Source organism: Eschrichtius robustus, chromosome 13 (assembly GCF_028021215.1).
Source record: "Eschrichtius robustus isolate mEscRob2 chromosome 13, mEscRob2.pri, whole genome shotgun sequence".
Classification (NCBI taxonomy): Eukaryota; Metazoa; Chordata; class Mammalia; order Artiodactyla; family Eschrichtiidae; genus Eschrichtius; species Eschrichtius robustus.
Window position 1 is genome coordinate 46,432,992 of NC_090836.1, and position 23,983 is coordinate 46,456,974.

The 23,983-nt window shown below is 55.1% G+C and overlaps 3 protein-coding genes across 6 annotated transcripts; 2 read left to right on the forward strand and 1 right to left on the reverse strand.

Annotated features, from left to right (window-relative positions):
* Positions 1–675: 675 nt before the first annotated feature.
* BLOC1S1 (biogenesis of lysosomal organelles complex 1 subunit 1) lies at positions 676–4,431 on the forward strand. The gene is made up of 4 exons (XM_068559735.1): positions 676–843; positions 1,569–1,641; positions 3,815–3,947; positions 4,230–4,431. Exons 1-4 carry the CDS (start codon positions 783–785, stop codon positions 4,338–4,340), a joined length of 378 nt encoding a protein of 125 aa, XP_068415836.1. The 5' UTR covers positions 676–782; the 3' UTR covers positions 4,341–4,431.
* A 72-nt stretch (positions 4,432–4,503) lies between these two features.
* RDH5 (retinol dehydrogenase 5) lies at positions 4,504–9,502 on the forward strand. 4 transcript variants are annotated; one of them, XM_068559728.1, is made up of 6 exons: positions 4,504–5,612; positions 6,167–6,513; positions 6,681–6,939; positions 8,236–8,399; positions 8,701–8,957; positions 9,081–9,501. In XM_068559728.1, the coding sequence occupies exons 2-5, from the start codon at positions 6,204–6,206 to the stop codon at positions 8,922–8,924; spliced, it is 957 nt and encodes a 318-aa protein (XP_068415829.1). In that variant the 5' UTR covers positions 4,504–5,612; positions 6,167–6,203; the 3' UTR covers positions 8,925–8,957; positions 9,081–9,501. The 4 variants fall into 4 exon arrangements, with proteins under 4 accessions (XP_068415829.1, XP_068415831.1, XP_068415830.1 ...); XM_068559730.1 differs by having other exon boundaries at positions 6,186–6,513; XM_068559729.1 differs by having other exon boundaries at positions 4,504–6,513; positions 9,081–9,502.
* Positions 9,503–10,222: 720 nt separating this feature from the next.
* Positions 10,223–13,440, reverse strand: CD63 (CD63 molecule). The gene is made up of 8 exons (XM_068559734.1): positions 13,336–13,440; positions 12,693–12,769; positions 11,561–11,749; positions 11,319–11,393; positions 11,121–11,216; positions 10,877–11,014; positions 10,549–10,632; positions 10,223–10,379 (listed from the first exon to the last, which is right to left on the reverse strand). The coding sequence occupies exons 2-8, from the start codon at positions 12,756–12,758 to the stop codon at positions 10,314–10,316; spliced, it is 714 nt and encodes a 237-aa protein (XP_068415835.1). The 5' UTR covers positions 12,759–12,769; positions 13,336–13,440; the 3' UTR covers positions 10,223–10,313.
* Between the last annotated feature and the right edge of the window lie 10,543 nt (positions 13,441–23,983).

Sequence of the window (23,983 nt, forward strand, 5' to 3'; positions counted from 1 at the left end):
GACGTTTATAATTTTTTGTTGGGGTTAATCCCAGAAGCATTTCTCTTTAGTTCAGAGAGGTGTTATATAATTTACCTTTTACTTTGGTAGCAGCTTATTCTGCTGGTAGGACTGAAATAAATGGGTTTGCATTCCCTAACCACAAAAGGACAGAGATGGAATTGCACATTCACCACACATAGCCAGCCAAATTAGCAAAGCTCCCTAGGAGGCCGCTGGAAGGGCCTGAAATGTTTCTTCTCGACAATGATCACCCAGAGCTGAGGGACTTTGGCGGGGTGGTGAGAAGAGAGAGAGCTGGCAGAGAGAGGAAAGCATTCCCCCCCTAGAGGGAGGAGCTGAGGATCAACTGAAAACCGACCAGAGCTGCCAGGAGGGAACGGCCAGGGAAGGAAAAGAATTTCAATGAGTCCTGGGAGCCTCTGCTCCCGCAACAACCGAACCGTGATGGACAGCCTGGCAACAACAACCCTCCTGGGAGCCTGAGATCCAGAGAAGATTAAAAACTGGTTCTGCAATGCGGGTACGAAAGAAAATTTCTTCCCACACTCACCAAAAGTGAGCTCCCAATAAAGACAGGAGCTCACCTGGCCCTACTATCCCCTCCCTTCCCAGCCAAGATCCTCACTACCTACCACCCCAAGTCTCAAAAGGAGGGCGGTTCCGGGCCTCACGTGACACTGCAGCCACGTGACCCCGGACCCCGCGGGAGCCGAGCAGCTCGTTCCAGTTCCGGAAGCCGGAGGGGGCCGGGCGCGCCCTGCTCCCAGCCCGCCGCGACCATGCTGTCCCGCCTGCTGAAAGAACACCAGGCCAAGCAGAATGAACGCAAGGAGCTGCAGGGTGAGCCAAATATCCAGTCCGTCGTTTTCTCTCCCACCGCGGCCTAGCCTCAGCCCGGAGCCTGGACCTTGAGTAACGGCCCAAATCCAAGGAAGGGCGCAGGCCAGTGGGCACGGGCATGTGGGAGAGGGAATTAGAGGAGCTTTTGGGGGAGTTCCGTTCTCTTGCCAACGGGCCCTGGTCTCTAGCAGCGCTCCCGCCCCCCACGGCAACGCCCCCCACACTGTCTCAGCGGCATCCTAGCCCCGCCCTCTGTCACGGAACGCTGTGCCGATTGGTCCAGGGAGCCGCTCATCCTGGAAGTGGGAAGGAACGCTCCTGAAGGGTTGGGGACCCGGCAGAGCTGGGATTCTTGGAGGCCTGAAACCACCGAAATGGGGGTGGGGCCCTTGTTTTCTGAATCCGGGCTGGGAATCCCGGAGTTACCAATCCTAAAGCCAAGACATTGGGAAAAGCGTGCCTGAGAGTCTGGAGTCCTGGGCGCTGCCACAGACTCGTTAGCGTCCCTGGGCGAATCGCTTCCCTTCTCAGGGTACCAGTTTCCTCACCGCTAAAATGAAAGGGCTTGCTTTATGTTTTGCAAGGTCCTTTCAGCTCTGGCACTCTGAGATTAGTTGAAATGTTCCCACAACTAGCAGAATAGTAATGAATGGGTGAGGGAACCTTAAGCACCACCCCTCAGAAAACCAAGTCTCCAGTCTAATCCCTTTTCCCCCTCCACCCAGAGAAGAGGAGGCGAGAGGCTATCACTGCAGCGACCTGCCTGACAGAAGCTTTGGTGGATCACCTCAATGTGGGGTATGAACCTCTTCCCATCAACACCAACCCCGCCCCCCCAAGTTTAGGCACTGGCAAGGTCTAGCCCTCAGACTGCTCTTGAGGGGATGAGATGTCCCGCTCATTCCCCTATCCTCCCCCCACCCAGTTTAACTTTTATGGAGAGAGGCTTGAGCCAGCTCTGACCCCTAACAAGGGCAGGGAGGAACAGCTGCGGTGGTTGGAAAAGCAGCCAGATTTCCCCTTCCCAACAATAACTTCCCTGGTGCTCACAACTTGATGCCATCTGGCCACCTCTCTTCACCCGTCCAAGTCCAGCTGTCACTTCCAGCGGGAGGGAGAGCACCGTCCTTCACCACAGCTTCCCAGCCCCTCCTTCTCCACCTCCCACCCTCTGGCAGACCTGGAGAGCAGCTGGCAGGAAAGAGATGACACAACTGGTGAGGGTGAGGGCAGAACCTATGCCAGGAGCCACCTTAGAGCCAGGCTGTCACTTCCCTTCTTTCTGGGTCTTCAGAGACCACCCCTTGCTTTGGTCCTAAGTGAGGATGCCAGTAATGACCAGAGACTCGGGAAGGAGCAAAGAACATTGTCTCTTGACCCTGAGTGACCCAGAAAAGTGGAGAGATGATGATCTGATAGCCAGGCCATCTGTTGGGAGAAAGGAGGCAGTATGATGCCTTCCACCCCAGGGCAAGTCAAATAGCTTGGTTGTGAATTCAGAGACTGAGTCACCCAAGTGAGCCAGGCAGGAACTGTCACCTTCATTGCTCATCACGGGAAGATTAGGGGGAGAGAAGGCTGTGGTTGGGGCCTCTGATCTCCCTTCCCTCCAGGCCTCTCCCTCCACGCATTGTGAATGAGAGAAAGCAAGAGGTCAACAGGGAAAATGAGGATTTCAGGAACTCCCAGGGGAATCTTGAAGCATTGGGAGCGCCCTGCTATGACTGTTTCAGCTCCTACCACACCCCGTACCGTGACCCAGCTGTCTCCCAGAGAGAAGGGACAGGGTCTGTGCCTTCCCTCCCTCCCACATTGGCGCCTCCTGGGCTCTGCTCTGTGGTTGGCCCAGGCTTCTCCTGCTTCTCTTCCTTTGCTAGGGGCCACCCCACTTTCAGCTTAAAGGGCAGCTAAGCCAAAGCCAGATTAGAAAGGGTTTTGTGTTGCTGCCCACGGCTCCTCTCATTCCCCGGAAAGGAAAACAAAGGCTCAGTCTATCTCAGCCCCTGTCAGGTGTCCTTCCCACTCTCTGGACACCCCCTGCCCGTCCCCTTGTCCCCTCCAGTCCCCACAGATTCCAGTGGGTGGGGGCAGCGGATGTGGAGTCTCTCAGCTGACCCAGAGCTTTGGGGTGGGGAATGAAAGATTTATCAGCCAACAAGGGGGAACAGTTATTGCACAGTTATTGCGGGGGCGGGGGGGTGAGCGGGGGGCGGGGTGGGGGGTGGGGATACCAGCCTTGGGGCAGTAATGTAACTGCAGGCAACCGTGATCGAGGAGAAAAGAAAACCTGTTGCCTAGAGCAGAAGGGGGAGAGAGAGAGAGAGAGAGAGAGAGAGAGTGTGTGTGTGTGTGTGTGTGTGTGTGTGTGTGTGTGTGTGTGTGTGTGTGTGTTCGTTCATCTGTGTGGGCGAGAGGAGAAGGACCGGGAGAGAGACAGAGCCAAGAAGCAGCCCTTGGGATATCTTCCCTTGACCCTGAGTTCCTGGGGAGGGGGTTGCTCTCCCATCCCACCCCAGATTCAGGGAGGAGCCCAATTTCCCTTCCCAACTTCTCGCACAGATCCCTGGCCTTCCAACCATTGCCAGATGTGTCCCTGCCGCTGGATTTCCCAAGCTTCCCCATGCCCCCTTTTCCCTCCCAGCTTCTTCCTCAGTGATACCCCCCAGCCCCACCAGGTTAACCCTCCCTTTTCTCACCCAGCTTCAAGAACTCCTCTGGGGGTAGGAAGTGGTATGTTTCTGGTCAGCTCCCAGCTAGGCTCTCCTGGGAGTCCTGGGAGTGGAAGGAAGGGACCGGGCTCATTTGCATGTACTTTGTAGTCATTTGCCTCACATCCAGGAATGGCCAAAATCACACGGTTTTCTCCAGCCTGACTCCTGACTGGCCTCCCACTCTGGCAGTGGGGTATCAGTTCTGGAGACCACTCCCCACCTGCTGGGCGAGTTGACCTCCTTCCTCCTCCAACCTCTAGCGTGGCCCAGGCCTACATGAACCAGAGAAAGCTGGACCATGAGGTGAAGACCCTACAGGTCCAGGCTGCCCAGTTTGCCAAGCAGACAGGCCAGTGGATTGGGATGGTGGAGAACTTCAACCAGGCGCTCAAGGTAGGCCACGCTCCCTATGTCTCCAGCCACATCCTGCGCCCCCATCAGCTGCCTCCAGCGGGGTCACCTCAGGCCTGGGGTTGAGGAGGAAGTGGGGATCGTCCCAGAAACCCCAGAAATCTATGGCCCCAGTGTCACAGAAGCTAGAGAAGTAAAAGCAGCTGGTGGGTCCACACAAAGCCCTTTCTAGGGGATGGAATGAAAGTGCCCCCATCCATCCCCTAGAGCCACACCCCGCCCACCCTGACTCCCGGGCTCCCACACCCCACCACCACCTTGCAGGAGATCGGGGATGTGGAGAACTGGGCTCGGAGCATCGAGCTGGACATGCGCACCATTGCCACCGCGCTGGAGTACGTCTACAAAGGGCAGCTGCAGTCGGCCCCCTCCTAGCCCCACTGCCCTCCCCTCCCCCACTCCTCCTACCTCCCCCCAGGCGGGCAGGAAGGAGGGGGACAGGCTGTGAATAAAACACAAGCCTCCATGTCTCTGTGTTTGTCTCAAGGAGCTACTAGCTCAGTGTGAGGGGTAGGAATGGAAGGTTCGAAGGCTCTTCCCCTGAGCGATGGTACCTTTTGGGTAGAGGCTGGAACTAGCTTCCTCTTACAAGCTCAACTCTCTTCTCCTCCTTGGACCTGGTACCTGACGCAGGTACTGTTGGGTAAGCAGAGGGTGGGAGTTTCCCACCCCTCCCCAGAGAAGAGCAGGGGGCCCTGTCCCAAGCTTCCTAACCCAGGACTTCCATTTCCCGCAGAGGAGAAACAAGACAGGGAGCAGGCCTGGTCCAGCTCTGGCTCTCTGCCTCTCCACGTGCTCACGGCCTCTCCCAGCCTGGTGCTAAGCAGTGTCATGAGTCTGGACCAGTTGGGAGATTAATTCTTGGGCATGGGAGCACTTCAGGGCAGGGAAGGGGGAGGAATGACAGGTCCAAGGTCACCAACAGAGAGGGGCAGCTGCCATCCTTGACAGATCCCTCCTCTTAAGAATCTGTGACAGGACTTCCCTTGTGGCGCAGTGGTTAAGAATCCGCCTGCCAATGCAGGGGACATGGGTTCGAGCCCTGGTCCAGGTAGATCCCACATGCTGCGGAGCAGCTAAGCCCGTGTGCCACAACTACTGAGCCTGCGCTCTAGAGCCCGCGAGCTGCAACTACTGAAGCCCGGGCACCTAGAGCCCGTGCTCCACAACAAGAGAAGCCACCACAATGAGAAGCCCGCGCACCGCAACGAAGAGTAGCCCCCGCTCGCTGCAACTAGAGAAAGCCCGCGCGCAGCAACGAAGACCCGACGCAGCCAAAAAATAAATTAAAAAAAAGACTAAGCCTTGTGGAATTCAAAAATTTAGAAAAAAAAAAAAAAGAATCTGTGACAGAGGTGGTCAGGAAGCCCCACTGGAAAAGAGAGCCAAGCAGGGCACTGGGCACTTCTGGCCTGTACCAAGCCCTGGCTTCAACCCACAGGCCTCAGCTTCCCTGGCTCCTCCTCCTCCTCCCCCACCCCGCCCCACACGCACTTAATACGTCTGGCACCCAGTCCACCTGCCTCGGACTTTGGCCTCAGTGGTAGCTAGTGTGGGAGCCTGGGAAGCCCTGGAGCAAAGTTTCTCAAGCAAAGCAAAAGAAGAAACTTCAGGTGTTGTAGTGCCTGCTAGCTTTCCCCTGAGAAGGTAAGCAGGGTACTGGGAGCTCGGGGGCTATGAGAAGACAGTCAAGATATTCATGTATTGATAACTCAAAGCCTAAAGCTTTATCATGTGCCGCCTCGCACTTTATCCCCTTTGATCCCCCGCAGGTCCCAGGTGGGCATGCTGGGTGTTAGCCCCACTTGGTAGATGAGAAAACAGGTTCAGAGACACAGTGAGGTGCTCAGCCTCACACGGAAAGCTTGGAGCCAGCAGGACTAAAATGCAGGGGCTCCGTATGTGTCTCCAAAAACAAGGCCCAGCTGGTTTAGCAGGAGGTAAGAGGTGATAAACAAGATCCCTCTGCTCCTGTGTGGCGGGTCTGCACACAGGACCCAGCTCATCTGGTTTTAGTTGTTACCCACAGATAACAGGGTCTGCCCAGATCTTCGCTTTACTTAGATGAACTGTAGTTTGCCAGTTATCTACCAAGCAGATAATTTCTTAGTCTGCTCAAACCAGAGACTTCCAGCTAGGGGGAAGGTATGAGGGGCGAGGGCTGGTGGGCCAGAGTAAGCTAGACAAGTCTCCCTGCCCAGCCTCGGCTGCCACCTGCAGGTCACGTGGGGTCCGGCCATGTGGCTGCCTCTGCTTCTGGGAGTCTCGCTCTGGGCAGCACTGTGGTTGCTCAGGGACCGACAGAGCCTGCCCACCAGCGATGCTTTCGTCTTTGTCACCGGCTGTGACTCGGGCTTTGGGCGGCTTCTGGCACTGAGGCTGGACCAGAGAGGCTTCCGAGTCCTGGCCAGCTGCCTGACGCCCTCAGGGGCAGAGGACCTCGAGCGGGTGGCCTCCTCCCGACTCCACACCACCCTGCTGGATGTCACAGATCCCCAGAGCGTCCGGCAGGCAGCCAAGTGGGTGGAAACACACGTCGGGGAAGCAGGTGAGTATGGCAGGGGGCCACCGGGAACGGGGCGTAAGGTGTGCACTCGCAGGGGCTGTGGGAAGCTAGAGGGGCTACGGGGGAGGAGCAGGGCTCAGATCCTCCCGGAAAGGAGAGGGGCCATTGGAATGCCTCACCTACCCCGTGCCTGTCTCACCTCCCCACAGGGCTTTTTGGTCTGGTGAATAATGCTGGCACGGCTGGCATCATCGGGCCCACACCTTGGCAGACACAGGAGGATTTCCAGCGGGTGCTGAATGTGAACACACTGGGTCCCATCGGGGTCACCCTCGCCCTGCTGCCCCTGCTGCGGCAGGCCCAGGGCCGGGTGATCAACATCACCAGTGTCCTGGGCCGCCTGGCAGCCAGTGGAGGGGGCTACTGTGTCTCCAAGTTTGGCCTGGAGGCGTTCTCTGACAGCCTGAGGTGAGGGGTGCCGGGCCCTGGTCCCAGTCCAGCGGGAGCCCACTCAACAAGCAAATTAGCATCTGCCCTGCAGAGCTGATGAAAACAGCGCGTGGTGCAAACTTAGAGACAGTTTAGGGCTCGAGTTTGTGGGTTCAAATCCCAGCTTTCTCTCATGTGAGCTTGGTGACCTTAGGCAGTTACTTCTCTTTTCCCCAGTTTGTTCCTCCTCTGTTAAATCAGGATGAGAAGGCCTGCCTCATGGGTGAGTAAAGTGAGGTACATGTGAGGCCCCAACAGAGCCTGGCACATAGAAAATGCCCCCAAAAGCCCGCTCTCATCTTTTTAATGTTATTATTACTAATAACAACTATTACTTACCACGAGCTAGTACCTCTACTGAACACTTTCTCATTCAGTTCTCCCAAAAATCCTGTAAGGGTAGGTGTTAACACCCTTAGGTAACATAAGTTACCCAAGACCACATGATTGTTAGTGGGAGCGCTGGCACGTATTCCCCGGGTCTGCTTGCCTACAGACCCTGGTCATTACATTCTCCTGCCCCTCATCTTTAGACAATAATGTTCGAAGTCCCACGAGAGCACAAGGGAGACTTAAGGATGACACAGGAACAGAGTTCGATTCCCCCAAGCTGGGCCCACCTCCTGAAGGAAGTCTTCCTCTGTCACCATCACTCAGCAGATAACATCAGTATCTACTTTTGTCCCTATGCCTCAGTCTTTTAATTTTCCAATCAGCATCACGGAACACATACTCTATAGTTGGACTTCTGCAATCTGTGCCGAGTACTCCCGCCTTCCCCCAGCAAATACCAGTCTACACCCTCCATATCCAGCACTTGGGGCTCAACCCTGTGTTTTGGGATCTAGGGAATGTGTTCTTCCAGTTCAGGAGTCGGCAGATTGTGGTTCTCAGGCCAGATCTCGCCAGCTGCCTACAAGCTACTAATGGCTTTTACATTTTTAAGTGGTGACACTGTAAATGGTTATATAAGTAGCTACATAATATCATTAATTTTAGATCTGCAATGCGAAAAATATTTACTGTCTGGCCCTTTAAGAAGTTTGCAGGTCCCTGCTCTAGATGCTAGAAGAGAATACAAAGGAAAACAAACCTCAAAAATACCTCCTTCCCTCTGCCCCACTTGCCCCTCATCCCAGGGCAGCGGGGATATCCCTTCCTGTCATGACCCCTGACCCTGTGATGCTTTCCCATCTTAGCCTCCCTACCCATGTCCCTGAAGTCCTCTCCCTATAAAGACAAGAACCCAGAAACCTCCCGCTGCCCCCACTCCAGGCGGGACGTGGCTCCTTTTGGGGTACGAGTCTCTATCGTGGAGCCTGGCTTCTTCAGAACCCCTGTGACAAACCTGGAAAGTCTGGAGGACAACCTGCAGGCCTGCTGGGCACGGCTGCCTCCAGCCACACAGGCCCTCTATGGGGAGACCTTCCTCACCAAGTGTGAGTGATGATGGGCCCACGCAGGGGCATATGAAGGGAAATGAGAGTGCCACAAAGGCCAGGCCTGCACCAGCCTGCTGGGAGGAGGTGGGTAGGGCAGTCAGGGAAGGGGTGAGGGTGAATGGGATGCCATAGGAGAACACCCAGGCCATGTGCAACCTGCCCACTCCCCAAACTGGGGAGGGGACTGAGGACCCCTCTCACCTCTACTGGGCAGCAAGCCCCAGGACCCAGGAGATAGGGCCTGAGGTAGGCTGGAACGGGACAGGGACACTGATTACAACCGTCCGCTGGGCTGCAGATCTGAGAGTGCAGCAGCGCATCATGAACCTGATCTGTGACCCGGACCTGACCAAGGTGAGCAGGTGCCTGGAGCATGCCCTGACTGCCCGTCACCCCAGAACCCGCTACAGCCCAGGCTGGGACGCCAAGCTGCTCTGGCTGCCAGCCTCCTACCTGCCAGCCAGCCTGGTGGATGCTGTGCTCACCTGGGTCCTTCCCAAGCCTGCTCAGGCGGTCTACTGAACCCAGCTCTCCAGCAAGAGGTTGTTGTTCAAGGCAAGGACTTTGATTTATTTCTGTCCCCCACCCTGCACTGCCTGGTACAAAACAGGCACTGAATAAATGTGTACTGGGGCTTCCCTGGTGGCACAGTGGTAAAGAATCCGTCTGCCAATGCAGGGGACACGGGTTAGAGCCCTGGTCCGGGAAGATCCCACATGCCACGGAGCAACTAAGCCCATGCACCACAACTACTGAGCCTGCGTGCCACAACTACTGAAGCCCGGGCACCTAGAGCACGTGCTCTGCAACACTAGAAGCCATGACAATGAGAAGCCCGCACACCGCAATGAAGAATAGCCCCCGCTCGCCGCAACTAGAGAAAGCCCGCACACAGCAACGAAGACCCAACAGAGCCAAAAGTAAAAAATTAATTAATTAAAATGTGTATTGTTCAAAACAAAACAAAACAAAACAAAACAAAACGCACTGTAGGTGGGCAAAAATGAAGGTGCCCAGTGGAAGACTCCATGTAACTCCTAACTAACCTAGGCTGACATCCTCCAGGGTCTCTGGCCCATTTAGTACCTGCAAAACAACCAGCACCCACTGGGGGGCGCAAGGGGATTGTCTTGCATCTGTAAGGCATCTTTGAAGCTGCACCTGGAGGGGTGGCCACTAGAGGGCACTGTTGGATGTTTCCTTTCTACCTGGAGTAAGGTTGAAATTCAGTGTTTGCAGTGGGAATGGGGGCATGGGGAGGTGATGAAGAGGGGTCAAGGCCAAGCTGGGTGGTTTTCATGGGAAAAAAGCCAATACCCTCTTAAATTCTTCTGTTATCTAACGTAAGTCAAGAAGGATAGACACTGGCCACACAGGTATAAAAGCAACTTGTCACCATCCTGAAAGGAGCCAGGCCCCCTTGAGGGTCAGTGTGGCAAGGAGTTGCTGGGCCCTCAGAGGTGGGCAGAAGGCCAGAAAGAAGATGTCGACAGTGGACGTGGGCTGGTCTCTCCCAGGTAGGACCTTTGTAGAGAATCCCTTTGACGTGGGAAATGGCTTCACAAACCCTTCAGCACTGAGCCTGGTAGCACGAGACTAGGATACAGGGAGGGCAGTGGGCCTCAGCCTCCTCAGGATCCCCACTTCCACTGCCAGCCCAACGAACGCCTTCAGCACAATCCTCCTTTCCCCCAGACCCCCCAAAATAGGCTTGCCTTTCCAGAGGTGCAAACAGAACAAGGTCCCAGAGGAGAGGAACATGGATGAGGAGGGGGAAGGGATAAGGTATCACTCTTTAAGACAAACTGAGACTCTCTCTCTTTTCGGTCTGAAAAAATAATCCGTTTAATTGAAAAACCTGGAGTATACTACCCACTCCCCTGGATGAGGGGGCTGAAGAGACTAGACCCCCTACATCACCTCATAGCCACTTCGGATGCTCTTCACAAGGCAGCAGGCAAAGATGATACCCAGGACCTAGAAAGAAAGACAGAGATGGGGGTGAAGAGGAGTCAGGAAGGCAAGGTACCCAGGACCCACCCAAGAGACCCCAAACACAACCAGGGCTCCCCTCCCCAGGCCAGCACCTCCTGCTCAGCACCCTCCCACTGCCCCTAGATCCCAGATGCTCAAGGGCATCTCTCACCTCCACAAAGGCAATGCCCAGGGCTGCTGCAGCCACCACCAGCATTTTGCTCCTCAGCCAGCCCCCGATCCTCTCCACACAGCCCTGAAGGGTGGCAGGCACACAAGACACCATCAGAAACTTCCCACCCACCTTCCTTGGACCCCCTGTCTCTCCCCCACCCTCTGTACCTTTCACCCCACCCCTAGCATTCCCAAATTCCCTCCCCATCCCTGATGCCCAACTTCCCAGAGCCCCAACCCTCTCCACCTCCACCCCGGGTCCCTCTTTCCTCCTGAAACATTTCCCAGCTTCCCCAAGTCCCCTACTATCTCAGCCCCCTCCCTACCTCAGTATGGATATCCTTCATGTTGAAATTAATCCCACAGCCCTGAGTGACATTGACACAGCAGGAGTCAGGGACTCGCTTGGTCACGATCAGGATCTTCTCCCAGTCTGTGTAGTTAGCCGCCCCGCAGCACTTAAACTGCAGAAAGATATGGGGGGAAAGGCTGTTAGGTGAACCTCCATCTTCAACATGGAGATGAGAATCTCCCTCCCCCATTACCCCTGCTCCCAGCAACCCCACTCACGTCTTCCTGCATCCTGTCCAGGATCAATGCTGTGTGGTTGTTTTTGGGATAATTCTGCATCTGCTGCCGGAAATCCTTATTAAATTCTGATATCACCTGGGAGTAGGGAGGAGCACTGTTGAGGCCAGAATTCAGGGCACCTGGGTCCCAGAGTATCCAGACCTCTGAGGCAAGGCCCTCCCCTTACTCCCTGCTTACCTTGTCTCTAAACACATAGCCAGCAATGGCTGCAGCCACCTCCACCAGCATGATAAGGGACAGGAAGATGGCAAACTGCAGATGCAAAGGACGGGAGTCACGTTTGGAGTCTGGGTGAGAGGGGCCTGCTGGTCTCGGGAACATTCACCAAGGTTTCCCTCACCCACCCACCCCGACAAGCCCCCTCCAGAGAAATGCCCTTCCGCAGTCCCAGGCACCCAGGCTGGCCCGCACCCACTCACCGTGATCATAAGACAGTAGTTCTCCTTGCAGGCTCCACAGCAGCCCACGAAGGCCACCAGGAAGAGGAAGGCACCCACTGCGATGATGACCACGGGCAACAGGGAGCCAGGGGTGGTCCCCGGGGTGATGGTCTGATTCAGGACGAGCTGGGCCCCTATGCCCACGGCGATCAGCCCCACTGCAAAGGCCTGGGAGGAGGGCAGGTCAGGATTCAGAAGACCCACAACCCATCAGCCCTCCACGGTGGAGGGTGGCGGGTGCACCCAGGACACAGGCGGAACCCCGCGCCAGAGAGACCGATTCTCACAGCTCCAGGAAACTTTTGACTACGGGGGACAAGGAGGACGCGTCCTTGCCCCACAGTGAGGGCTGGGAAATTGTTCAAGGCTCTCTGGGAGAAGGCAGGCGGGAGGAACCACGCCTTCCTTCAAGCAGCTCCTCACCAAAAGCAAAAAGAGAAGTTCCCAGAAAGCCTTGACCCCAAGGCACATAATCCTAACAAAGAATAGTGCTTCCTTTGAGCCTCTTCCTATGGGCCTCTAGGGCTCCCAGAACTGCTCTCTCACTATCCTCCAATGCCCACCACATCCTCATCAGCTGTGACTAGGGTTCCTCAGGCCAACTAGGCCAGGGAGGAGAAGGGAGGAGGAAAAGGGGGTAAAAGTAGCCTGCCCCCTCCTGGACAAACAGTAGCCTCTCCAGCCAGGAGCCCAGGACGGGAGCAATTGAGGTGGGCAGAGCCCTTACCCACCCCAAGCAGCGGGGAGGGGTGATGAGGGAATGGCGAGGAATGAGGGAGTGGAGGGGGTGAGAGGAGGGTGGCGATAGCATCAGGCGGTTGGCTGGTTGCCCCACTGCCCCATATCACAAGAGATTGGGTCACCAGACAGGAAGGGCCCGGAGGGGTTACGGGGAGGGTGGCCGGCCATTGTCGGTACAAACCAGCCTCAGAGATTCCTAAAAGCTGGAGGAGGAGAGGACGGCCGCGCTGGCCTCGGTCGTTCCCCGGGCTTTCCTCCCACATCTGGTCCCCAGCTGCCTTCATTCCTGGCCCCTCAGCCCTCACCACTCCGGAGCCAGGTCTCCCCGCACCCTGCCAGCGCGCCCTCACCGTCCCCGCTCCCCACTCACGCAAAAGGCCAACAGAAGAACGTAGAGCAAGAACTTGACACATTTCATTCCTCCTTCCACCGCCATGGCTGCCTGGCCTGGGGCAGAGGGGACGGCAGGGGGATCAGAACCGGTCGAGGGGGGATCTCGGCTTCCGAGCTCCCTGCCGGCCCTCGAGACCTTCCCTGCGGGGCCCCCATTCCCGGCCCCTCCCACCCGGAAACGCGCGGTCAGATCCACGTCTCCCAGCCCCCTCTTCTCCCCGCAGGAGAGGGGCGGGGGCGCCCGGGCGCCCGCCGCCCAGCCCGGACCCCGCCCCGCCGCCTCCAAGGCCTGGGACCCAACCCGGGGCGCCGGCAGGGGCAGGGGCCGGGGCCGGACGCCCACCCTCGGCCCTCCAGCCCCCAGGCGTTAAACAACCCCTCCCCACCCAACTAGTCACGAAAAACAGTCCTCAGCCCCAGCCCGACCCCCAGGCCCTTTCCCCTGGGTTCTAACCACCGCCAAACAGAAGCGCGGCCGGCGCGCCCCCGCCCCGGGCCTCCGGAACTTTGCAAAGTTGCAAGGGCCTCGGGAGCGGCGGGGAGCGCGGCGGCTCTTCGGAGGCCCGGGGCGAGCCCCTCCCCACCCCACGCGGAAACCGGCGCGAGCCCCGCGGCCTCACCTTGGCTCCCCGAAGCTGTGCGCTGCTCTCCCGCCGCGGTTCAGGGGCTCTCTAGCTGCGCCCCCCGGCTCTGGCCCCGCCCGGCGCACGGCCCCGCCCCGGCTCCAGCCACAGCCCCCTCCCCCGCCGAGTGGCCCCAGCCTCCCTCATGTGACGCGGGAACAGCTGCAGCCTGAGTCACCCAGCCCGCGTGGGGAAGGCTGAGCCCCCAGCCCGGTCGAGGCCACGTGGCCCCTACCCGTAAGACAGCGCCCACCCCCGCAAAGAGAGAACGCCCAGGGCAGGACCTCGGGGTGCCTGGCGCCGCCAGAAGGGTGCTACCTCGGGGTAGGAGAGCGGGACCCGGCGCCGCCAGGTTCTCTCTGGCTCAGGGAAGCGGAGGAGACGTGTGAGAGCCAAAGGAGGGATGAGCGGCCCGAAGTTACTCTCTGAGCGCCCGGCCGGGCGGCAGAGCTGAGTCGAGGTGACAAGATGGTCTTCAAGAGGCCTGCATCCTCCACCCAGAGCCCACTCCCTTCCTCTCGCTCCAACTCCGTTCCACCCCTTCCCCGAGTCAGCAGAGGGCGCTGCTGGCTCTCTGGAATCGGGTAGGGGCAGAATAAACTTTCAGAAAGTCCCCAGCCTCACACCCTGGGAGTCCCCCAGCGTCCTAGAGTGGGTGTTCCTGTCCCTCTCCCTTAGTCCCTTCTCCATTTTCTAGGGCTCCTGAGTAGTGAGCCGAGAAGTGGAGGAAGCCCTTCCCAGCACCATTCCACCCAATCATGGCACGTCAGAGTCAGGTCCCTCCCTCTGGGAGAGGATTGCTGAGGTCAGCTCCCACCCCTCCTGGATCAGCCTGTTAACGGTGGAGGCGTGGGGAGGACACTAAGGCGGGCATGGCATATATCCCCTGGATTTCCCCATCCCATCCTAGCGGACAGCCGAGAGGGCAAGGCCAGGAGAGGACTGGAAGGTGAGGGGGTGGTCTCAAGCTGCCTCCCTCCCTGTGGGCCATGGTGGTCCCAGAAGGAGCCGTGTGAACAAGCAAAGGACAGAACCAACCACCACACCCCTGCCCCCCTGGCCTGGACCCCACCCCTTACGTTCTTCTGGTCCTGCCTGAAGAACCGTTTCCTGAGCCTTCGGTATGTGTACACAAGGAAGGAAACTGTAAGAGCAGAAGGAAGGAGACCTGGACTGGGCTGAGAACCAGTTTCCAGGATCACAATCTTCCAGGAAGACACACCAAGCCCCTTCTGGACTTTGCTTCCCAGTTATCACGGCAGGCAGGCTGTGGAGGAGAAGCAAAGATGCTGAAGAAAGGAGTATATTCATCTGTTTCTGCCAGGCACGTGCCGGGCGCAGGGCCAGCGAGGTGAGGCAATTGGTGGCCCTGTCCTCTGCCAGCAGGCAGAACCGAGCCCACACTGTGAACAGAGGCAGAAACCCCTGGTGGCAGCTGGATGAGCTCAGAGGGAAGGACAGGTGGTGCCTCTGCCCCAGAGAAGAAAGAAAAAGAACGGATTTCACAGAGGTGGGTGGTGCGCTCCCAGGTGACCTTAGACAATAAAAGGGTAGTCGCTCCGTTCCAGGGACAAGGAAAGGGCCAAGTGTAAAAAAGGAGTCGTTTTCAAAGTCCATGGGGACTTCGGTGGTCCAGTGGTTAAGACTCCGAGCTCCCAATGCAGGGGACCCGGGTTCGATCCCTGATCAGGGAATTAGATCCCACATGCATGGCGCAACTAAGAGCCGGCGCAGACAAATAAATAAATAAATATTAAAAAAAAAAAGTCCATGACACATTGGGGTTGGCCAGCTCACAGGGCTGAGGAAGGATGTGGTGACAGATGGAAGTGGGGGAAGGTGGTCTGAAGTCAAGATGGAGAAACTTTAGCTACCTAACCACCAAGTATAATGCTTGGTCTTTGACTGAATCTTTGCCTGAACAAACTGACTGTGAAAGACATTTTGGGAACAGCTAGGCAAATCTGAATATAAACTGAGGATTAGACATGAGAAAATAATTTTGTTAGCCGTGATGATAGTATGATTATATAGGAAAATTATTTTTTAAAGATGCATACTAAAATATTTAAGGGTGAGATGTCCTGTCTGTAATTTATTTTGGAATACTTCATAAAACAATAGATGAAGCAAAAAAAGAAGACAGTCTGGGTGACAGGACTGTTGAGAACCTAGTGGCTGTGTGGGGTGTGTTCTAGAGGCAGAGGGGAGAGAGTGAACTCTCTTGGGATTGGCCCTACCGTGAAAGGAGGGATGAGTGCCTGGAGGGTAGCTGGCACATCATGGTCCAAGGGAGAGCTGATGAAGGCCAGAACCAGGGAAAGGAGGGGAAAATCCTTGGAAAGGCCCTTCAGAGGGAAGATCAAAGAATGGGGTGACTGCTTACCTGTGGGAGCAGGAGAGGAAGTGGGAAGAGTCTGAGATGACTCAGAGTTTCCAAACCTGGACGCCCAGGGGAGAGGTGGTTGTCACCCAAGGCAGGAGGCACACGAGAGGCAGCTGCGTGGAGATGTCCCACCTGGAATTGGGGATGTGAAACTCAGGAGGGAGGCGTAGTCAGACTGGAGATAAAAAGTGATATCTAGGACTTCCCTGGTGGCGCAGTGGTTAAGAATCCGCCTGCCAATGCAGGGGACACAGGTTCGATCCCTGGCCCGGGAAGATCCCACATGCTGCGGAGCAACTAAGCCCGTGCGCCACAACTACTCAGCCTGCGCTCTAGAGCCCGCGAGCCACAACTACTGAAGCCCGCGTGCCACAACTACTGAAGCCTGTGCGCCTAGAGCCCGTGCTCCGCAACAAGAGAAGCCACCGCAATGAGAAGCCCACGCACCGCAACGAAGAGTAGCCCCCGCTCGCCGCAACTAGAGAAAGCCCACACGCAGCAACAAAGACCCAGCGCAGCCAAAAATAAATAAAATTTTAAAAATATATATATATAAAAAAAGTGATATCTAAATCCATAGATGGGTGAAGGCCAGAGCAAGAGAAGAAAACAGAGACAGAGTTTTGGGAAACCCTTATGTTTAAGGAACATGGGGGAGTAAAGGAGCTGAAAGGGAAAGGAAGTTGCAGAGCTGGACCCCTGCACTCTGCCAGGCACTGTGCTGGGCACTTAGAGCCATGAGTTCATTTAATCCTCATGACAACCCGGTGAGGTCCGTATGATTTGTCCTGTTGTAGAGATAAGGAAACTGAGGCTCAGAGACAGGGAGTGATGTGCCCAGAGTCCAAGCAGGTAAAGGGCAGTGTTAGGATTTGAACCCATATCTCTGGGGGTTCCAAAGCCCGTGCTTTTTCCTCTCTCTCTCAGAGGCCAAGAGAAAAGAGAAGTCCATGACAGGAGGAGGGGACAGTGGCCAGAAGCGCCAAATAGTAAAGAAAGGTGAGATGCCAGAGAAGGCCACTGGATGGGGCGGCCTTTTCCAGAGCAATGTCAGGGCAGGATCCCAAGCACCTGCTGAGCGGGGAGTGGAGGCATCCAGGTAGACAGGGGTGGAGCTGAGGTGAAGGTCAGGAGAATGGGACCCTCCTAGAGGAACGCCAGGGGGAGGGCAGGGAGCAAACTGTGGCCAGTGCAGAGTACTGCAGCAGCTTGGTCACGCAATGGGAGAGAAAGAATGGGGCCAAGGAAGATAGGAAAGGATGGGGCCAGGGAAACCCCGGAGAACAGACCTGTGTGGAGCTGGAAGGGAGAGGGCAAGAAAAGTCCATGCCTGGTCACCTTCATAGAGACAGAGAGTAGTGTGGTGGCTGCCGGGGGCTGGGAGGAATAGGGAGTTATTGTTCCACTGGGTATGCAGTTTCTGTTTAGGAAGATGGAAAAGTTCTGGAGATGGATGGTAGTGACAGTTGCACAACACGTGAATATACTTAGAGCCGCTGAACACTTGAAAAATGGTTAAAAGGGTAAATTTTGTGTTATGTATACATAATTTTTTTTTAATTTTATTTAACACAATTTTTTATTGAAGTATAGTTGACTTACAAAGTTGTGTTAATTACTGCTGTACAGCAAAGTGATTCAGTTATACATATATATACATTCTTTTTTTATATTCTTTTCCATTATGGTTTATCATAAGATATTGAATGTAGTTCCCTGTGCTATACAGTAGGACCTTGTTGTTTATCCATTCTATATATAAAAGCTTGGGGAATTCCCTGGCGGTCCAGTGGTTAGGACTTTGTGCTTCCACTGCAGGGGGCACGGGTTTGATCCCTGGTCGGGGAAGTAAGATCCCACATGCCTCGATGAGGCCAAAAAAAAAAAAGTGAAAAAAAAAAAGCTTACATCTGCTAACCCCAACCTCGCACTCCATTCCTCCCCCAACCCCCTCCCCCTTGGCAACCACCAGTCTGTTCTCTATGTCCCTAACACAATTTTTTTAAAAAGAATGGCCTACCCCGCTAGCCTGGGAAGTAGGCATAGAACCCTGTGTACCTCTGAGTGGGGAGGAGGCTGACCTCAGACTTGGCCTTCACATCACATCCTTCAGAGCTTTCAGCACCAACTCCAAGTGCTAGTGTCCAGAAATGCCACCAAGCCACCTGATTAGCTCAGGCTTCTGTACCTTCAGCGCCTGGCACTGGCTGGTGGTGGGTGAGCTGGAGTGGGCTTGTCCCCTGCCCACACAGCAGAGCCAGGCTGCCCTCTAGCTCTCCAACCAGGGCCAGCAGCAGGGCATGGGGGTCTCAGGTGTCCCAAGCAAGGGTGGTGCCATCTGAGAGCATGTAGGCATCGGCCAGACCCAGTGCAACACACAGTAGCTTGTAGCCAGCGCCCAAGGCCTCCCAAAGCTCAGATCCGTACAGAGTCCAGCGCCTGCTGCAGACACCTTCTCCCCTCCACTCAGCAGGACCCCTGCCTGAGCCCCACTGGGAGGGGCCAGCTCAGAGGTAAGACGCAGGCGCCCTGGTAGTAGAGGCCCCAGTGAACTGGGAACTTCTACCTGCAGAAGCCCTTGGGGGCAGGGGAGCATGGTAGAGGAGCCAGGAGGCATGGGGAAGGAGAGGAGGAAAGAGAGGGAAGAGTTGAGGAGGGTTGGAGAGGGGCACAGAGATACAGGAGCAAATAGAGGAGGGTGGAAGACAAGGGAGAGGTTGGGGGATAGGAGAGGGGAAACAGACAAGAAGGAGGGGGTGGAGAGAAAGAAGGGGAGGAGACAGGGATGGGAGAGAGAAAGGAAAAGGGTGCATCTCTTCACTAGGGAAGGTAGGAAGGGTGATGCTGGGACTTAAGGTCAAGAGGTTGGGTCTGAATTGGGGGCCTGAGATTTCAATCCAGAGGCCCAGCTTTGGATATGAGGGAGGCATGGGTGCTTGATGGCAGCTCCCAGATGGCAGGGTTAGATCAAAACAAGGGCAAGGTTGGAGATGTTCTGATTGTTGGAGTCTGTGGGCATAGAGAGGGGCCTCCAGTCACTGTGCGGCCAACTCCGACTCTGGGCAAGACTAGGTCAGCGCGCCGTGGTACCCAGGAGAACATCATCATTGCCAAAGTCAGCTTACCTCCTCACTGTGAGGAAAGTAAGGCTCAGAGAGATGAAGCCACTGACTCAGGCACCACCTGCAGATGAGAAACAGGGTCTTGACACACCAGCTCCGGTGCTGGGTGCACCATGTTCGCCGTCAGCAAGCAGCGCCCTGAGGTCAGAAGCCTTGGTGAGAGACATGTTCTGCCCCACGTGAGTGGGTGACTTGGACTAAACTCTCGCCCTCCCTGAGCCTCAGCTTTCTCCCACTTAAGCAGGAGGGAGACTACTCCCTTCCTCACCTCACAGGGCAGTTGTGAGGGTCAGAAGAGAATGAAGGGGATCAATTTTGTTACCTTAAGAATGATAAAGTCTTGATCATACCCTGTTTTTAGACTCATGGGAATTAAGATGATTTCACTTTGAAAAATATCTGGACACCACCCCACTTGAGATGGCCAAGGAAAGGGTTGGGAGAGACAACCCAGCCTCCTTTAGCTCCTCCTACTCAACTTGGCCTTGGCCCAGAGTTCCAGCTCCAGCCCCACCCCCACCCCACTACCAGGCTGGATCCTCAGCTCTCACCCCCATTCTTACCCATTCCTTTCACTGCTCCTGCGGCCCCCAGCCCCTGACCTCTGGCCCCTCCTCCTCCCTACCCTTGCCTGACTCCTGTCCCAGCCTCCCCCCAGCCCGTGTCACTGTTACAACAGGGTCAATCCAGATGCCCAGCTGGTGACTGGGCAGGACAGGCAGCTGCAGCCCCTGGCCTTCCATGAACCACCTGGACCGGGAGCTCGGCTGCTGTGTGGTTCTGGACCAGGACCTGCTCGGGAGTGCAGTGGTCTCCACCTGAGAGTCAGCATGACTAAGGTTTCTCCTGAGAGGGAGCAGACAAGAATCTGGGAGAGGGACTTCCCTGGCAGTTCAGACTTTGCCTTCCAGGGCAGGGGGTGCGGGCTCCACCCCTGGTCGGGGAGCTGGGATCCCACATGCCTCGCAGCCAAAAACCAAAACGTGGAACAGAAGCAATATTGTAACAAGTTCAATGAAGACTTTGAAAAAATGGTCCACATCAAAAAAAAATCTTTAATAAAAAAGAAATGAATCTGCGAGAAAGGAGAAAGAGGCAATGCGGGGCGGGGTGGTTAGCCCAGGTTTCTGTTCCTTGAGGCTGGATCAGCACATCTACCACGGGTTTGAAGTCCCTGGAGAAGCAGACTTTGTGCTCAGACCCCTCCTTTTCTTTGACCAACAGCTGGAATAGTGGTGCCTCCTGCCAGCATAGTTGGGCCATGGGGCCAGCCTTGGCCACCGCCCCCAGCAGGACCCCACCACGGGCCTGGAGAAGGAGCAATAGGAAAGAAAGACAGGAAGAGGTGGGCAGGACTGGGGAGACCAAGAGTGAAGGTAGAAAGAGGGCACACCCGAGGACTGAGAGGGCTGGGCCTGCCCTGAGAAAGTAGGGGGAGCGGATGGGGGCAGGGGCACTGGAGGAAGATGTGAGTCCTAGTGATTCTCAGGGTTCCCCACTTGTATCCCACCCATCTCCACCCCCTCCCTCCAAAACACTAAGTCTTTGGCTCCCTCTTCCCAACCTCCAACTTCTCCTAGAGGGCCTCGGGGTTAAAGAGGTTAACAGGCCTGCCAGGCAATACAGGCAGGATAATTATAGGGTTTAGAATAGTGGTGTAGGAGAGGATGGTAATTACACAGGGAGGTTCTCTCTGAGGGCTTCAGGGTTTGTGGGCAGGGACCTGGGAGGGGCCCATTCCACAAACATACTCTCCCCAGCCCAGAATAGCCTCCCCACACCACATTCCCTGAGGCTCCTGCTGGGAGGGCCAGGAGGGGAAAGCCCCTCCTAGGGAAGCCCCCCTTCCCAGCTACTTCTCAATGGCCCAGCCTTTCCCCTCCTTGGAAAGACCTGCAGTGCCAGGGAAAGAGTCCACTGACCCTAGTAACAGGGTCTTTAGGAGGACGAAGCAAGAAGAGATGGGATTAGAGGTCATGAGTTACTGCCCACTAAGCCCAGCTCTGATGGACAAGGCAGTTTCAGTGCATGGTAGCAGTGCAGGATAGCAGGAGCCCCTCCTCCTCACAGTGGCTCCCCTTTGCTGGGGTCTGCAGCCCTGAAAGTGGTCCAGGTGTCTCTGGCCTCGAACCCTGGTGACCAGCACCTGGGACCTGCAGTTCCTTTTCCTGAGGATGTAACATAAGGGACCCTCTACCCAGGGCTACACAAGCACCTCTTGCCTACAGCAGCTCTTGAAACCTCATCCCTGCTTCTCTCCCAGCAGCTCACACCCTTCAAAGCTCAGTGCCTCCCTTACACCCCAACCCACATTTGCTATGAACCAGTCAGGACCTTGAAGGAGGCGGGCCTGAAGGTTGCCTGGGTAACACCGGGAGAGGGGCACCCTTGGCAGGAAGACAGTTGCCTGGGAGACCAGGGCAGTGGGCGGGGCCCTAAACCCTGGTTAGCTAGTGTTGTGATGAGGAAGGATCTAAATGGCCACATCTCTCCAAATTCCTTTTCAGTAAAGCCATCAGGGTCCCCTCCTCGGGACTGGGTCTAGGGCAGCTGGAAGTCTGAAGCTCCTGAAAGAGACCTCCCAAGGTTTACCTGCAACTCAAGGGAACCCAACAGTACCAAGCCGGAGGGAACTCAAGGAAAGAGGCAAGATCTAGGAGGGGGTGGAGAGAGAAACAAGGCTTAATACATTATGATATAGAACTTCTTGAACTAGAAATCTAAAGTGAAAATACACAAAGTATGCAAAAAAAAAAAAAAAGTCGTTTTAGACCCACCTCCAAGCAGAAATTCCAGATTCGACCACCAGATGGAAGTCTTGCCCACTCATTGGATTAAATGCAGTCCTGTAACCCGCGGGAGGAAGCCAGGAGGCAGAAAATCCTTTCTGTCTCACAAGTTCCAGACTCTTGCTCTCTAGTATTTGGCAGATACCCATAACTCCTTATGGCCATAAATACACAGTTTTCTTTCCCTAACCTGGCTCTGACCAGAGCCAGTGGGCAGGGTTCATTCATTCTTTATTCAAAGCCGTTAAGGAATACTTTGGTGAAAAAAGCTCCCGCTCTCTTGGGTCTCACAGTGTGAGGCTGATAAGTTGGGTAGTAGTAATGACTAATTATCTCATTTAGAACTGTGTGTCAGGCAGTTAATCTTCATAACTTTATGAAAGAGGTACAGTATTGTTATCTCCACCTTACAGATGAGGAATCTGAGGCATAGAGCCAAGTTCACACAGCCAGGAAAGGGGGAGAGCTGGGGCTTGAACCCAGGCAGCCTAGTTTGAGTTTAGAAGCTATGTGATTAACCTCCGTGACACACAGGATGGTGCAGGTATAGCTAGGAGTAGCATCTACTCTAGTCTTGGAAGTCAGGAATGGACTCCTGGAAGACATGTCCAGAATCTCATCTATACTGAGACCTGAAGAAAGAGTAAATTGGGGGGGGAGGGAGGGAGTGGAGGTAGGAAGGGGAGTTGTTCAAGAAGAGGAAACAACTTGTGCAAAGATTCGGAAGTGATCAAGAGAAAGAGGGTGAAGGCTACATCCAGGTTTTTGACCTGGATGATTGAGTGTCATTCACTAAAACAAAACAGAGCAGGATGGGGGCACAGTTCAGGGGAGAGAAGTTCTCTGTTTACCATATTTAAACTATGATATTTGAGGGTGTGTCCAGATGGCGATATCAAGGAGGCATCTGGCCCCTGAAAAAGGGGGCCAAGTCTTACTTATCTTTGCATCTCTCATAGACCTGCCGCTAGCTACATGTTTGGTAGGGAAGTGAAAGCTGGGCCACCTCCTCTGAGGGAGAAAGAGGTGACACCACCTCTGCTCTCAAGGAAGTTTGCAATTTTGCTGAGGATATGACATCAGAGAAACATTTTGGAGAACAGGATATGCCAGAATATGTGGTGAAGGTAATCACTGCTCTGGGAAATCAGAAAAGAAAGCAAATAATCATGAAAAAGAAGCCCATGAAGGCCACTATTAATTGATTGTTGTGTAATCCTCACAGCCAGTTGAAGGCAGGCAATGTGATCCTATTTTATAGATGAAAAAAACTTGATGAAATGTTGAGATGCTCGTGTCTTGGAGGGAACCAGCTGTCTAAGATTTTTGGGTTTTTTGCTTTTTTTCATTCTGCTGCAGTCTTAGTTCCTGCTCTCCATGGAATGGATCATTTCTTCAAAGCTCCCCAGCTTGGTCCTCCTCATCCCTACCCAACCTTCCTCCTTCACACCTGGACCCCCAGTTTCTAACCTCATTCCACTCCAGCTCCCCAGACCAACTCTGTCCTTACACCCAGTGCTCCATCTAATGCAAAGCGGAAACCAATGTCTCTCTGTTCTGCCTGAGAAGCCCAATAATGTTCATCCACGTATTCAGTCAACATTGTGTGTGCCAGGAAACAAGCAAGATCTGATCTGATCCCCTCAAATATTTTCAATCTACTGGTTGTCTATTGACCTCTAGGGCTTTAGACTCAAGAAATCAGCCTGAAGAAACTGAGGTCTGGGAAGAGGTATCCAGAACCAGAAGTTAAGCACTTCAGGGGCATTTTAATACCTTGGCACTCTTATACTCTGCCCTCTGGCTGTACCCAGGGTTACACCTGAAGACTAGGGCTGGTCCTACATCTGGGTTTCTCCCCTTGGGACTTACTTTCTCCAACTAAGGCATCTGAAGGCAGACCTCCCTCTCATCCTCACCCCTGCAACTACAAGCCCCTTCCCAGACTTCCAAGACCCTGCAGATCCAAAAATCCAGAGGTCCAGATTCCTCTGCAAGCACAGTGGTCTCTGGCCCTGTTTCCTCCCACTCCTCCCCTAGTGGTCCCCACTTCCTGCCTTTTCCAGCCTACTGACTCCCTTATCGCCTTATCAATCCTCAGTTTCAAGTACACATTCTTCCCAGCTCTAAGTCTTCCTCTGGTCTCAGGGCTTCCCACCACCTCTCCACCTTCTCAGATTGTCCCTGGTCTCTTCTTCTCCTATTCTTCCTCACTAACCCCCATGTCCATCTCTTGCTTCTTGATCCCCCTGATGAGCCCAGCCTGATGCTTCCCTCCACACCCTCCCCACTTCTGGTACTGGGCTACTTCTGATAGCTGGGGCTCCTCTGGGCTCAAATTCACCTCC